General features: G+C 42.1%; 1 protein-coding gene across 3 annotated transcripts in view; it reads right to left on the bottom strand.

Moving 5' to 3' along the window:
- LOC120053838 (septin-7-like) overlaps nucleotides 1-15,105 on the bottom strand; it is a 32,584-nt gene extending 17,479 nt beyond the window's left edge. Inside the window, exons 1-2 of one of the 3 annotated variants that reach the window (XM_039001102.1) lie at nucleotides 14,781-15,105; nucleotides 7,502-7,601 (exon numbers count right to left, since the gene is read on the bottom strand). In XM_039001102.1, coding sequence (XP_038857030.1) covers nucleotides 7,502-7,601; nucleotides 14,781-14,819 — 139 coding nt within the window. In that variant the 5' untranslated portion in view covers nucleotides 14,820-15,105. The remainder of the gene's footprint in view (nucleotides 1-7,501; nucleotides 7,602-14,780) is intronic. The other 2 variants (XM_039001101.1, XM_039001100.1) reach the window with 2 other exon arrangements.
- Between the last annotated feature and the right edge of the window lie 2,278 nt (nucleotides 15,106-17,383).

Raw genomic sequence — 17,383 nt, 5'->3', positions numbered from 1 at the left:
ACACACACACACATTATCCTGCTGTGTCTTACCGCCAAGGGCCATAATAAATAATTGAGAAATACATTTCTTGATTATTTTCTTAGTGGCTCTGTCATCTTGTAATGTGATGAGATTTCCTTTACGATTCACCTGGAACATCGATTTCTGAAAACATCCTTTCTTTTCATGGTTCTATGCTTCTAAGGTAATGCTATCCTTTTTGTAAGTGAACAGTAAACAAGGGTTAGCAGATGATAGTAAAAAGATGAGTTGGATGAAACCAATAGGTGAAAATAGACTGGCATAGAATATGGGATGGTGGAGGACTATGGTATAGGCTAGGGGAAGATGAATGGGTAGTAGAGGAGATGTGGGCCAAGCCAAGGCCTCAGTACAAACACTGGTGAGTGAACTACACAAAGAAAACTACAGTTAATCCCATAGATTACTCAGCCAAAGCCTGGGTCCCCTGCCAGGTCAGCAAGCAAGCCAGTCAGAGCTAAGCCTGTCAGACCTTCTTATCAGAACGCACACAGAGAGCTTACACACAACCAGGAGACAGGCAGGCAGGCAGGCAGGCAGGCAAGTAGACACAGACATAATGGCTGACAGGAGATAACACAGACTGGGATCCACTGCTAGGCACTGACTGTGAGTAAAGAGAAGCTCCACTTCCAAGTGTTGTGCAGGGTTGTAAATTATTAGGTCTTGTGAGGTGAGTTGCTATAGTGGGCTGTTTAGACTCCACTTTGTTCCTACAGTATACCATGGATTTGGATTTTTTTTAAATCTGTCCCAGATTTTTGGAGGGAAAAAAATTGTCCCAAGCCAAAGTCCTGTGGCATCAGTCTCAGAGTGACAGCGGAACAGTGGAGACACTTCCAAGTGACTGGGCTCTAACACGCGAGTGGATTCACTTTCAGTCAAGACCCAAACAGAGCCCCAGCCTGTCAAAACAGTGAACCCAGCTGGCTTCCATTACAGCCAATCTTCACACAGCTACAGCTCACTCTACTTGCCTGAAAGTGCACTCTATAACACTCTCACAGTGATAGAGGTAGAGTTTCGCAATAGTGTGTGTCTAAATGTGTTATATTGAGTTGCACCCCTTTTGGCCTCAGAACAGCCTCAATTTGTTAGGGCAGGGACTCTACAAGGTGTCAAAAGCATTCCACAGGGATGCTGGTCCATGTTCACTCCAATGCTTCCCACAGCTGTGTCAAGTTGGCTGCATGTCCTTTGGGTGGTGGACCATTCTTGATACACACGGGAAACTGTTGAGCGTGAAAAACCAAGCAGCATTGCAGATCTTGACACAAACTGGTGCACCTGGCTCCTACTACCACAACCCGTTCAAAAGGCACTTAAATATTTTGTCTTGCCCATTCACCCTCTGAATGGCACACATACACAATCCATGTGTCAACTGTCTCATGGCTTAAAAATCCTTCTTTAACCTGTCTCCCCCCCTTCATCTACACTGACACAAGTGACATCAATAAGGGATCATAGCTTTCACCTGGTTAGTTTATGTCATGGAAAGAGCAGGTGTTCTTAATGTTTCGTATACTCAGTGTCTCTCATCCTTTTTGTTCCAAACACTGTTGTGCTTGTTCTCTCTTCCACACTTCACATTTTGTATGTGTAACGTTTGGCCCAGCTGGGGTATGCAGTGGTTAGAGCCAAAAAGAAAGAATTAAAGAGAGGCCCATATGTAACAAGGCAGAAAGTAGAGATGTAATGATTCACAGATAAACATTTGAACCGGGGACCGATGCGTAATATGCGAGTGCATCGGTCCGCGGGAGACCAAACAGATCCAAATGATGCATGCAGCCGTAAGAAAACCAATTCAAACGTTATGAATCGGCAGTTTACTAAAAAATGTTTTACTCATTCATTTCTGCCTCATTCTGAAAATACATCTAATCTGTTGTGACTGAATTGATGCGTCCTCTTCTTCAGCCTATCAACATTTTATGCATGTAACGGAGTATGAAGTTTATCTACAAGTCAGATAACTGTGTACACTTTGCATTACATGCTGACCAGAACGAACACGTCGCGTGCGCGAGCGTCGCAAAATAAATTTAGAAATCCATGTTATTCAATTATTGCACCCACACTGCTCACGTCTGCGACACCAAGGGCTAAAATAGAACTCACACCTTGCCCAAACCGGCTGCGCGCGTGCGCTATCGTGCATACATTTATTTTGCCCCCCCACACCAAACGTGATCACGACACGCAGGTTAAAATATCAAAACAAACTCTGAACCAATGACATTAATTTGGGGACAGGTCGAAAAGCATTAAACATGTATGGTAATTCAGCTAGTTAGCTTGCACTTGCTAGCTAACGTTAATTTGTCCTATTTAGCTAGCTTGCTGTTGCTAGCTAATTTGTCCTGGGATATAAACATTGAGTTGTTCTTTTACCTGAAATGCACAAGGTCCTCTACTCCGACAATTAATCCACACATAAAATGGCCAACCGAATCTTTTCTAGTCATCTCTCCTCCTTCCAGGCTTTTTCATCGTTTAAATTATATGGTGATCGCATCTAAACTTTCATTGTATTACCACGACTACCGGCAAAACAGTTAGTCTTTTTATAACCCACGTGGGTATAACCAATGAGGAGATGGCACGTGTGTACCTGCTTCTATAAACCAATGGCCCTAGCCCTCACCCTCTGATCCAACAGGTCCCAGATCTGAGATCCGGGATCTTCGCTGGCCATGGCAGAACACTGACATTCCTGTCTTGCAGGAACTCACGCACAGAACGAACAGTATGGCTGGTGGTATTGTCATGCTGGAGGGTCATGTCAGGATGAGCCTGCAGGAAGGGTACCACATGAGGGAGAATGTCTTCCTTGTAACGCACAGCGTTGAGATTGCCTGCGATGACAACAAGCTCAGTCCAATGATGCTGCGACACACCGCCCCAGACCATGACGGACCCTCTACCTCCAAATCGATCCCACTCCAGAGCACAGGCCTCGGTGTAAAGCTGATTCCTTCGACGATAAACGCGAATCCGACCATCACCCCTGGTGAGACAAAACCGCAACTTGTCAGTGAAGAGCACTTTTTGCCAGTCCTGTCTGGTCCAGCGATGGTGGGTTTGTGCCCATAGGCGACATTGTTGCCAGTGATGTCTGGTGTGGACCTGCCTCACAACAGGCCTACAAGCCCTCAGTCCAGCCTCTCTCAGCCTATTGCGGACAGTCTGAGCACTGATGGAGGGATTGTGCATTCCTGGTGTAACTCGGGCGGTTGTTGTTGCCATCCTGTACCTGTCCCGCAGGTGTGAGGTTCGGATGTACCGATCCTGTGCAGCTGTTGTTACACGTGGTCTGCCACTGCGAGGACGATCAGCTGTCCGTCCTGTCTCCCTGTAGCGCTGTCTTAGGCGTCTCACAGTACAGACATTGCAATTTATTGCACTGGCCACATCTGCAGTCCTCATGCCTCCTTGCAGCATGCCTAAGGCACGTTCACACAGACGAGCAGGGACCCTGGGTATCTTTTTGTGTTTTTCAGAGTCCGTAGAAAGGCCTCTTCAGTGTCCTAAGTTTTCATAAATGTGACCTTAATTGCCTACCGTCTGTAAGCTGTTAGTGTCTTAACGACCGTTCCACAGGTGCATGTTCATTAATTGTTTAAGGTTCATTGACAAGCATGTGAAACAGTGTTCAAACCCTTTACAATGAAGATATTTGGATTTTTACGAATTGTCTTTGAAAGACAGGGTCCTGAAAAAGGGACGTTTCTTTTTTTGCCGAGTTTACATTAATTTCAAAACACATTGCGTTGGAGAGGCAGTTTCAGTGCGTTCTGTGTGGTGTATACGTTATGGATTTTCCCCCTGTAATCTGATATTGGTAGATGCTCAGTCTGCCCAATGGCTCAACTCACACTACAACACACACACAAGCTCAGACAGCTGCAGCTCAGCTCCTGAGCGCCATAAGTATCAGATATGAACTTAGAATGTAAAAATGAAAGTGTTCATACAACAATTGTTAGTGAATCGAATCATATAGAACCGAATTGTATCGATTTGTTCCACTAATCAAATACAATCGCACCAAATCGTTTCAAACTAAAAGTATCATATCGGAGTCCGTATACAGCACCAGTCAAAAGTTTGGACACACCTACTCATTCCAGAGTTTCTTTATTTAGACTATTTTATACATTCTAGAATCCCAAACTTTTGACTTGTACTGTATCTACATGCGTATTGATTTGTGCTGTAAGGAGAGATGCACGCCCCTAACTGAAATCCAATCCTGTTGATATTGAATGCTGCCCCTCTCCCTCTGGCACATGCAGCCCTTTCCAAGTGTCACTTTACCAAACAGGAAACCCAAACCAGAGGGAGATTTATGTGGGACATGTCATGCTGGTTGGCTGTGAGAGAGAATGAGACAGAATGAATGAGAGAGAGACACTGTGTGACTTGTTAGGAAGAGAGAGAGAAAGTGTACAGTTGGCATACATGAAAAAGACAAAAACCAACATACCCAGTCTTGATTCCCATGGAAAGCAGTCCTTACATCAGAGAAGTATGATCAGCCCCCTCATGTATTCACCCATGACTGCGTGGCCACGCACGCCTCCAACTCAATCATGTTTGCAGACGACGCAACTAGAGATCGACCGATTAATTGGAATGGACGATTAATTAGGGACGATTTCAAGTTCATAACAATCGGTAATCAGCATTTTTGGACGCCGATTATGGCCGATTACATTGCACTCCATAAGGAGATTGTGTGGAAAGCTGACCACCTGTTCCGCGAGAGCAGCAAGGAGCCAAGGTAAATTGATAGCTAGAATTAAACGTATCTTATAAAAAAAACAATCTTAACATAATCAGTAGTTAACTACACATGGTTGATGATATTACTAGTTAATCTAGCTTGTCCTACGTTGCATATAATCAATGCGGTGCCTGTTAATTTATCATCGAATCACAGCCTACTTTGCCAAACGGGTGATGATTTAACAAGCGCATTGGCGAAAAAAAGCACCTTCGTTGCACCAATGTGTACCTAAACATAACCATCAATGCCTTTCTTAAAATCAATACACAAGTACATTTTTTAAAAACCTGCATATTTAGTTAATATCGCCTGCTAACATGAATTTCTTTTAACTAGGGAAATTGTGTCACTTCTCTTGCATTCTGTGCAACAAAGTCAGGGTATATGCAGCAGTTTGGGCCACCTGGCTCATTGCGAACTGTGTGAAGACCATTTCTTCCTAACAAAGACCGTAATTAATTTGCCAGAATTTTACATAATTATGACATAACATTGAAGGTTGTGCAATGTAACAGCAATATTTAGACTTAGGGTTGCCGCCCGTTCGATAAAATACGTAACGGTTCCGTATTTCACTAAAAGAATAAACGTTTTGTTTTCGAAATTATAGTTTCCGGATTTGACCATATTAATGACCTACGGCTCGTATTTCTGTGTGTTTATTATATTTCAATTAAGTCTATGATTTGATAGAGCAGTCTGACTGAGCAGTGGTAGGCAGCAGCAGGCTCGTAAGCATTCATTCAAACAGCACTTTCCTGTGTTTGCCAGCAGCTCTTCGCTGTGCTTCAAGCATTGCGCTGTTTATGACTTCAAGCCTATCAACTCCCGAGATTAGGCTGGCTATACTAAAGTGCCTATTAGAACATCCAATAGTCAAAGGTATATGACATACAAATGGTATAGAGAGAAATAGTCCTATAATAACTACAACCTAAAACTTCTTAACTGAGAATATTGAAGACTCATGTTAAAAAGGAACCACCAGCTTTCATATTTCTCATGTTCTGAGCAAGGAACTTAAACGTTAGCTTTTTTTACATGGCACATATTGCACTTTTACTTTCTTCTCCAACACTGTTTTTGCATTATTTATTTGAGACTAAATTGATTTTATTTATGTATTAAGTAAAAAAAAAAGTTCATTCAATATTGTTGTAATTGTCTTCATTACAAATATATATATATATAAAAAAACATTTAAAAAAAAAAACAAATATATATATATATATATATATTTAAATCGACCGATTTAATCGGTATCGGCCTTTTTTGGGCTTCCAATAATCGGTATCGGCGTTGAAAAATCATAATCGGTCGACCTCTAGACACAACAGTAGTAGGCCTGATTACCAACAATGACGAGACCCTGGGAGAGTGGTGCCAGGAAAATAACCTCTCCCTCAATATCAACAAAACAAAGGAGTGGATTGTGGACTTCAGGAAAGAGCAGAGGGAGCTCTTCGACAGTACCACAGTGGAGGAGGAAGAAAGCTTCAATTTCCTCGGCACATCACGTCACTGACGAAATGAAATGGTCCACCCACACAGACAGTGTGGTGAAGAAGGTGCAACAGCGTCTCTTCAACCTCAGGAGGCTGAAGAAATTTGGCTTGTCACCTAAAACCCTAACCCTAAAACATCATGGAGAGCATCCTGTCAGGCTGGTATCACCGCAACTGCACCTCCCGCAACCGCAGGGCTCTCCAGAGGGTGGTGTGGTCTGCCCAACGCATCACCGGGGGCACACTGCCTGCCCTCCAGGACACCTTCAGCACCAGATGTCACAGGAAGGCCGAAAATATCATCAAGGACATCAACTACCCGAGCAACTACCTGTTCACCCCGCTATCATACAGAAGGCGAGGTCAGTACAGGTGCATCAACGTTGGGACCGTGAGACTGAAAAACAGCTTCTATCTCAAGGCCATCAGATTGTTAAATAGCCTTCCCTAGCCGGCTACCACCCATTTACTCAACTCTGCACCTTAGAGACTGTTGCCCTGTATACATAGACATGGAATCACTGGCCACTTTAATAATGTTTACATACTGCTTTACTCATCTAATATGTATATAGTGTATTCTATTCTACTGTATTTTAGTCAATGCCACTCCGACATTGCTCAATCTAATATTTATACATTTCTTAATTCCATTCTTTTAGATGTGTGTATTGTTGTGAATCTTTTTTTAGATACTACTGCACTGTTGGAGCTAGGAACACAAGCATTTCACTACACCAGCAATAACATCTGCTAAATATATGTGTATGTGTCCAATAAAATTTGATTTGAAACCTGTATATCCTGACATCAATTGCCTCATGCAGAGTGATGATTCAATAAACATGTGATTGTGTGTCTGTGAATGTGTATAACCCATCAAGCCTACATTCTCTACCCATCTTATCTTCTTAGACACCAGATTCCAACAAGTTCATTCATACATTCTGTGGTTTGCTAATTCTTCAATCCACAAGTTTTCCAGTATAGAGATCTAGAGATGTACAAATAATTAACACATTCAGTCATAACTCAAATGTCCAATGACATTTCATGCAGAGACATAGAAAAAACACACCGATCCACACAATCCATTCAAATTAAATATTAAACCTCAAATGGCATACATTCCTTTTTCACAGACAGACATAACAAATAAGCAGACAAAGTGACTCACCAACAACCATTAGTGTGAACTCAAAGCCCCTCTTCACTGACTTCCTGTACACCTGGTTTGGGAGGTTGGCGAACCCCACATACCCCTCCAGATTCCTCTGCTGGAAGAAAACACACAGAGTTACTCTGGAATCTTCCGGGGGTACAAACACCTTGAGATTGTGTACACGGCATGTGTGTACACACTCACACGGAGACAAAGAGTTGGTTTTAGATTCAAATTTCTCTGGCCGGGAGTGACAAAGCACCATTGAAGGAGACGGGTAAAACTGGAACAGGGTTTTGGGGGTGAGGTGAGTAAAATGGGTAAGGAAGTCTAACTGCTCCCCCTGTTTATTTACCAGTTGTATCATATCCATCATCTGAGAGAAGTCATCATGGAGACCATGGATCTCGCACCAGATGACAGCCAAGGCGTTCCCAAGTTGTGTGTTCTCCTTCTCTCTAGTACTGTATTTCTCCATTTCTCTCTCTCCCTCTGCCTGCTGTAATCTCATCCTCTCCCTCTCCCAGCACGTTGCCATGCACGCTACACAAGGCAAGTACAATTGATTGCTGCTCACCCCTGCTAACGGCCCTCGTATGTGTCCCAATGGAAAACTCGGGTAGAGAGAGAGAGAGGGGCCACACTAGTCACTCCTACACAGCAACCCAGTGGGCCACTGTCTACCACCCTGAAAACATGTGTCCTCTCACTTATCCTACAGAATCAGGAAACAATAGGGCTGCTAAGAGAGCAAACACTTTGTGGTATGTCCAGCCACCCAAGTCATAGTCTGTTCTCTCTGCTACCGCATGGCAAGCGGTGCCAATGCACCAAGTCTAGAACCAACAGGACCCTGAATAGCTTCTACCCCCAAGCCATATACGTGGACTATCTGCATTGACCCTGTTTGTACTTACTCTTTTGACTCATCACATACGCTGCTGTTAAAGTTTAGTCTATCCTGTTGCCTAGTCACTTTATTCCTAGTTATATGTAAAGTACCAATCAAAAGTTGACACACCTGCTCATTCAAGGGTTTTTCTTTATTTTTACTATTTTCTACATTGTAGAATAATAGTGAAGACATCAAAACGATGAAATAACACATATGGAATCATGTAGTAACCAAAAAAAGTATTCAACAAATCCAAATATATTTTATATTTCAGATTCTTCAAAGTAGCCACCCTTTGCACACTCATGGCATTCTCTCAACCAGCTTCACCTGGAATGCTTTTCCAACAACCATGCTTTTCCTTCACTCTGGGGTCCAACTCATACCAAACCATCTCAATTGGGTTGAGGTTGGGTGATTGTGGAGGCCAGGTCATCTGATGCAGCACACCATCACTCTCCTTCTTGGTCAAATAGCCTTTACACAACGTGGAGGTGTGTTGGGTCATTGTCCTGTTGGGAAACAAATGATAGTCTCACGAAGCACAAACCAGATGGGATGGCATATTGCTGCAAAATGCTGTGGTAGCCATGCTGTGCCTTGAATTCTAAATAAATCACAGACCGTGTCACCAGCAAAGCACCCCCACACCATCACAGATGGTGCTTCACTGTGGGAACCACACATGCGGAGATCATCCGTTCACCTACTCTGCGTCTCACAAAGACACGACGGTTGGAACCAAAAATCTAAAATTTGGACTCATCAAACCAAAGGACAGATTTCCACCGGTCTAATGTCCATTGCTCGTGTTTCTTGGCCCAAGCAAGTCTCTTCCTCTTATTGGTGTCATTTAGTAGTGGTTTCTATGAAGCAATTCGACCATGAAGGCCTGAATTATGCAGTCTCCTCTGAACAGTTGATGTTGAGAAGTGTCTGTTACTTAAGCTCTGAAGCATTTATTTGGGCTGCAATTTCTGAGGCTGATAATTCGAAGGAACTTATCCTCTGCATCAGAGGTAACTCTTGGTCTTCCTTTCCTGTGGCGGTCCTCATGAGAGCCAGTTTCATCATAGCGCTTGATGGTTTTTGCAACTGCACTTGAAGAGACTTGACTGACCTTCATGTAATGATAGACTGTCGTTTCTCTTTCCTTATTTGAGCTGTTCTTGCCATAATATGGACTTGGTATTTTACCAAAATAGGGCCATCTTCTGCATACCACTACCTTGTCACAAAACAACTGATTGGCTCAAACGCATTAAGGAAGGAAATTACACAAATTAACTTTTAATTGAAATGCATTCCAGGTGACTACCTCATGAAGCTGGTTGAGAGAATGCCAAGAGTGAATGCCAAGAGTGTGCAAAGCTGTCATCAAGGCAAAGGGTGGCTACTTTGAAGAAACTGAAATATAAAATATATTTTGATTCGTTTAACACTTTTGGCTACTACATGATTCCATATGTGTTATTTCATATTGTTCATGTCTTCACTATTATTCTACAATGTAGAAAATAGTAAAATAAAGATCTCTCCGAAATTGATATTTTGCTGTTGTTTACAGGTCAGTCTGTGTTCAGGCGGCGGGCAAGTAAGTGATTTTAAATGGCCCAAGCAATTTCCATACTCGCTCCCTACCCATGCCGGGTTACATAATGTTGTTGTGGTGCCATCTAAGCATTCTCATCACCTGGGGGTAACACGTAAATTCTAGGGCTGGCACAATTCCTGTATAAATCATGTAACCGATGATTTTAGAGGAAGACTGTCATGAAAATAAAACAAACATCATAACTGTTTATGTTGTTGTGTGGAACGAACAGCTCACTGAAGCAATGAGGTATATAATAACTGTTTATGTTGTTGTGTGGAACGAACAGCTCACTGAAGCAATGAGGTATATAATAACTGTTTATGTTGTTGTGTGGAACGAACAGCTCACTGAAGCAATGAGGTATATAATAACTGTTTATGTTGTTGTGTGGAACGAACAGCTCACTGAAGCAATGAGGTATATAATAACTGGAGACAGCATCCAAGATGGCTGACCGTTGTCAACGTAATATACTCCCATCCGCATAAGCCGTTTCATGGCAGTTGCCACCTGCTTTACAGAGCCAATAACTCTACTTGAATAATTCAATGGATATTTTTGGTAGAACGGTGATAACGGATTTTTTTTTGACTTCTCTACAGGGACGTCTACGGGAATTGTCTTTTTGGGCTCGCCGTCAACAAATCTGCAATAAGATTTCACGCACCAAGATAGTCGTGAAGAGGGCACGACAAAACCTATTCCCCATCAGGAGACTGAAAATATTTGGCATGGGTCCTCAGATCCTCAAAAGGTTCTACAGGTGCCCCATCGAGAGCATCCTGACTGGTTGCATCACTGCCTGGTATGGCAACTGCTCGGCCTCCAACCGCAAGGCACTACAGAGGGTAGTGCATCCTGCCCAGTGCATCACTGGGGCCAAGCTTCCTGCCATCCAGGACCTCTATACCAGGCGGTGTCAGAGGAAGGCCCTAACAATTGTCAAAGACTCCAGACACCCTAGTCATAGACTGTTCTCTCTGCTACCACACAGCAAGCGGTACCGGAGCCCCAAGTCTAGGTCTAAGAGGCTTCTAAACAGCTTCTACCCCCAAGCCATTAAGACTCCTGAACATCTAGTCAATTGGCTACCCAGACTATATGCATCCCCCCCCCCCTCCCACTCTCTGTTGTCATCTATGCATAGTCACTTTAATTAATTCTACCTACATGTACATACTACCTTAACTAACCGGTGCCCCCGCACATTGACTCTGTACCGGCACCCCCCTGTATATATTGTTCTTTTACTGCAGCTCTTTAATTACTTGTTACTTTTATCTCGTATTCTTATCCGTATTTTTTTGAAACTGCACCGTTGGTTAGGGGCTCGTAAGTAAGCATTTCACTGTAAGGTCTACACATGTGCATGTGACTAATAAAATTTGATTTGATTTAACAACGTGATGAGATTTTGGTGCTCCTTGCAAGCAGATTATTTGCTCCAAAGAAAAGTGAAAGAAAACATTACAGATTATTTTTTATAAAAATAAAACATTTAAAAAAATGGTGTGCAGGTGAGGATGGAAGCCCAAAAGGGGTTACATGACAACCACACCACAAATAATAAAAAAAGGTTGTTGAATCAGTTAAACAGAACATTAATTATAGATGTACAGTTGAAGTCGGAAGTTTACATACACCTTAGCCAAATACATTTAAACTCATTTTAAAAAATTATTTTTTTTACAAATCCTGACATTTAATCCTAGTAAAAATTTCCTCTTAGGTCAGTTAGGATCACCACTTTAATTTTAAGAATGTGAAATATCAGAATAATAGTAGAGAGAATTATTTATTTCAGCTTTTATTTCTTTCATCACATTTCCAGTGGGTCAGAAGCATACATACACTCAATTAGTATTTGGTAGCATTGCCTTTAAATTGTTTAACTTGGGTCAAACATTTCTGGTAGCCTTCCACAAGCTTCCCACAATTAGTTGGGTGAATTTTGGCCCATTCCTCCTGACAGAGCTGGTGTAACTGAGTCAGATTTGTAGGCTTCCTTGCTCGCACACGCTTTTTCAGTTCTGCCCACACATTTTCTATAGGATTGAGGTCAGGGCTTTGTGATGGCCACTCCAATACCTTGACTTTGTTGTCCTTAAGCCATTTTGCCACAACTTTGGAAGTATGCTTGGGGTCATTGTCCATTTGGAAGACCCATTTGCGACCAACTTTAACTTCATGACTGATGTCTTGAGATGTTGCTTCAATATATCCACATCATTTTCCTCCCTCATGATGCCATCTATTTTGTGAAGTGCACCAGTCCCTCCTGCAGCAAAGCACCCCCACAACATGATGCTGCCACCCCAGTGCTTCACGGTTGGGATAGTGTTCTTCAGCTTGCAAGCCTCCCCCTTTTTCCTCCAAACATAAATGGTCATTATGGCCAAACAGTTCTATTTTTGTTTCATCAGACCAGAGGACATTTCTCCAAAACGTATGATCTTTGTCCCCATGTGCAGTTGCAAACCGTAGTCTGGCTTTTTTATGGCGGTTTTGGAGCAGTGGCTTCTTCCTTGCTGAGCGGCCTTTCAGGTTATGTCGATATATGACTCATTTTACTGTGGATATAGATACTTTTGTACCCGTTTCTTTCAGAATTTTCACAAGGTCCTTTGCTGTTGTTCTGGGATTGATTTGCACTTTTCGCACCAAAGTACGTTCATCTCTAGGAGACAGAACGCGTATCCTTCCTGAGCGGTATGACGGCTGCATGGTCCCATGGTGTTTACTATTGTTTGTACAGATGAACGTGGTACCTTCAGGCGTTTGGAAATTGCTCCGAAGGCTGAACCGGACTTGTGGAGGTCTACAATTTTTTTCTGAGGTCTTGGCTGATTTCTTTTGATTTTCCCATGATGTCAAGCAAAGAGGCACTGAGTTTGAATGTAGGCCTTGAAATACATCCACAGGTACACCTCCAATTGACTCAATATGATGTCAATTAGCCTATCAGAAGCTTCTAAAGCCATGACATTATTTTGGGGAATTTCCCAAGCTGTTTAAAGGCACAACTATATATTCTTAACAAGAAATTTGTGGAATGGTTGAAAAACGAGTTTTAATGAATCCAACCTAAATGTATGTAAACTTCCGACTTCAACTGTAGCAAACAAGTCTTTGGTTGCCTAGGCAATGCCCACTTCCCTGCAGTCAGGAGCGGAGTCAGGAGAGGAGAAAACATGCAGTCAGGAGCAGAGGAGAGGAGAAAACATGCAGTCAGGAGCAGAGGAGAGGAGAAAATGTTAGTATTAAAAAATATATATATATATTTTTGCTATTTAAATGGTGACTATGATCATTTGGCTGACTAATAATTGTCATCCATAATTCCATGACCATCACAGACTTACATGTACCAGATGGGTAGCAGCTAGAATTATTGGTGATCTTTTGAAGAGGGAGAGATAGAGATTTGAGGCCTGTGAATAAAGCTGTGTCTGTGGTTCAGAATAAGAGGCAGTCCAAGTCCATGTGTTGCTCTTTAACCCCCTCTGGATGACATCTGCAGTTGATTCTCTGTTGTTTGCCAATGCAAATTTGTCAAATTATGTTTTTCTGCATATTGAACTGAACATAGGCCTAGTCAAATTTTGATTGAACAAGACCCACTTACAGCCTATAGAGAAATAGTACTGGCGTCTTTTTGTAGGCGCTACCTACACCATGGTTCGTTGGACAAATACTATAGGGAAATTTAATGGAGTTGTTGTATATATGCCGAAAATAAGGTTTGTGGTAAACACAGGCTTAGGAGATCGTATATGTTTTGTTTAATGAGATATCCTTCATCAGCAAACATCACTTTTTGTGAATTTTTAAACATGTATGTACTAAAACCCCCCCACATAAAGGCTTCATATTTCATAAAGGTCATGTTAACTGACTGATATCTCAGAACAAAACGTATAAGAGCTCCTAAGCCTGTGTTAACCCCAGACCTTATTTTCAGCATTTATCCCAAAACCCTATTCTTTCCCCATTAGGAATGGCTAAAAAAACAGAGGTAACTCATTTTTTAGGCCTACAAAGCTGGTGAGCGCTATAGAATGAAACCATCAGACTCTACTACATCCAATAACCTTCATCACGTGCGCAAATACAACATTGCCATATTCATATAGCCTATGGATGTTTCGGTTATCTGCATGGAAACAAAAGCATTATTGGAAACATAAGCCTTTTCTCAGAAATTCCATAGTGCATTCGCAATGTTAGGGCGAGTTTCTCCAAAGCGCGCATTATTATGCATGCATGTCCATTCCTTTCCACGACTGGACGTGGGATGTCATTGGCACTATTCAATTTGATCGGTCGGTGCGTGAGCAGGTTTTAAAGCGATGGGTGCACTTGGCAAGAGCAGGTTACAATTGTTACCTTTATAATAAAGACAAAATATCTATACAATGTATGCTGCGTAATACAAGGATACAACGCGTAATAACACAACGTACATGGGTACAACAAAGCGGAGTAGCAGTCGAGATGCTCCAACCTAAGGCAAGGCCTATAATAGAACGTTCATGCGTAGTATTCCGTTGCCAGAGGCTGGTTTTCCAGTGAATACGGGAGAATGGAGTCGAATAAACCTACTCAGGCCAAGAGCTATGAAAGAAATCCTCATTTTCGGTTACATTCCTCTTTCTCCTATTGCCTCGGACGATCATGGGGTTTTAACGTTGGATAAGACAACATGGGATGCATTCATAGTATTGGTTTCAATTAATTCATGAAAATTTGTGTCCAGTTCACACGAGAGAAAATATAATTGATTTGATAAGAATAACACTTACTGCAATGCTGGCAACTGCAGATTCTGGTCGTTCGATCATTGTAGTACTACTGTGACACCACCCACCCTAGAGACGAATAGATCAGACATAAAAATGTTTTAAAAAAACACGGCGCAAAAGCGTTAAGAGACACTGCTTTAAAAAAAGAGCCGCCCTCTTCCTGCAACGCAACGTTTGCATGTAGCCTACTAGTAGCAACAGAACCCTTGTGCCTCTCAACGGGCCCAAATGAATGAAATTGGGTTGGTGGTAGACTATCAACATAGGTTACGACGACAAGTAGAATACAACGCTGACATTTCGCACAAGTGGGGAAATGTTCGTGTTGCAATCTCGAAAGGCGATTGTCTCCTCCTTCGGAACTACTGTATATGCCTATTGGCTAGAGACAGCTGAAATTGTGATGTCACATCAGATTCGACGGACTACCGAATTCTATTGGTTCTAAATACGAACTGCATTCTTATTCGATGAGGTTTAACGGCGGTTGGCATCCAATATATGTTGCGTTACCGCCACCTACTAGACTGGAGTACAACTCTCTTATACTTCGCTTGAAAAAATAAATAAGTAAATAAACAAATACCCTACCATCTAACACTACACTCACAATATAATTTTTTTATAATAAAAAATAACACCACCCTACTCCACTATTTAAATCTATTTAGTCCTATCTCATTCCAACAACCTGAAAGGATGGGACACCACCACTTAATACACCACCACGTAACTCTTCTGATGTCAAGTCTCACACCCAAATACTTCTCTGCAGCTGCCACCACAACCTCAATTTTCGGAGACTTACGTTCCATCCCTGCAGTACAGTTGATAACCATTGCTATAAATGCTAAAAATCCAATCTTACTGAAACATATATCACTTGTTGGCCTATCCCTCTGTACTGGTACTGATGTACTACTCACACCACTCCTCTCAGGATCCCTCCCCCTTGACCCATCATCCTCTACTTTCTTCAATGCCTCAGCATATGACAACTTCTGCACTACTCTAACCCTGGAAACCTGTACCTGCCTCTCTAGCATGGGACATACCATGGGACATTTCTGATCCCCAGCCCCTACAATTAACACATACCACATACCACTAGTGCCAAGTCTAGGACAAAACGGCCTCTCAACAGTTTTTACCCCCAAGACATAAGACTCCTGAACAGGTAATCAAATGGCTACCTGGACTATTTGCACTATTGGTTAGAGCCTGTAAGTAAGCATTTCACTGTAAGGTCTACACCTGTTGTATTCGGAGCATGTGACAAATACACTTTGATTTGATTTCCCCAATGCTACACATTCCTTTGTCTCATGCCCTTCTGCACACATCTCACACCTAGGAACCTCCCTCCTACACACTGCTGCCACATGCCCATAAGCTTGAAAACCTGTAACAATGTGATGTATACGGAACAAAAGCTCATACAGGATAACTTATATATACTAACATCACTTTGTCAGTCAAAGACTCAACATCAATGTTATTGCATTTCCCTATACCCACAAAACATCTGCTAAACATGTGTATGTGACCAATACAATTTGATTTGATTTGATCAAAACTCAAAAGAACAGACAATGACTGTTCTTTTTCACCACTCACGCCACCCTGGCTACGTCGCACCAAACAACGAGCATCACAAACACTGGGAATCTTCTTTTTCAGTTGGTCTACGAACTGCATTGTGGTAAGCCGAGCCTTTTATTTTGAATCTTTTACGAATCTTTCATGAAGGTTTTGGACAGACAATCCATCATCTCATAAACGTGCCGTTGGATTTGCATTGATCACAGGTCAAATATTGCATACATGTGGTCTCCTGGCCTCCTGCATTCATATTCTCAATAGGATAACCCAGAAACAACCATGAGTTCATTCCACACGGTCATTTGAGAACACCAGTATGTCTAGTTGTGCTCTTTTGTGGCTGTGCATTAGAGCATTAGAATCAAATCAAAATGTATTTGTCACATAAGCTGAATACAACAGGTGTCGACCTTACTGTGAAATGCTTACGTACAAGTCCTCAACCAACAATAAGAGTTAAGAAAAATAAGAGTTAAGAAAATGTTTACTAAATAAACTAAAGTAAAATAATAACATAAATGAGCAACAATAAAATAACAGTAATGAGGCTATATACAGGGGGTACTGGTACCAAGTCAATGTGCGGAGGTACAGGTTAGTTGAGGGGGGGGGGGGGGGTCAATGCAAATAGTCCAGGTAGCCATTTGATTAGCTGTTCTACGGTCTTATGGCTTGGGGGTAGAAGCTGTTAAGAAGCTTCTTGGACCTAGACTTGGCGCTCTAGTACCGCTTGCCGTGCGGATGAGGCAATGACACACACACACTATGAGCCTATGACTGATACAATAGTTAGAAATCCACCACTACAGTTCATTTACAGGTAATATATCAGCTCAAAAATGAGCTGGCCAGTGAAACTTTCATGTCCTTTACGCTGAGACAGTTAGATACACTTACACAATTGCGTGCATCTGAATACTCAGTGTGGTTTAGAGATATTTTACAGTCCTGTTTAATCAGGTAAGCATTAAAACAGAGAGCGAGGCATTGAAACCAACAAA

The sequence above is a fragment of the Salvelinus namaycush genome, chromosome 9 (genome assembly GCF_016432855.1).
Source record: "Salvelinus namaycush isolate Seneca chromosome 9, SaNama_1.0, whole genome shotgun sequence".
Classification (NCBI taxonomy): Eukaryota; Metazoa; Chordata; class Actinopteri; order Salmoniformes; family Salmonidae; genus Salvelinus; species Salvelinus namaycush.
Note: the sequence above shows the minus strand (reverse complement) of the source record. Positions and strands in the feature narration are given on the sequence as shown.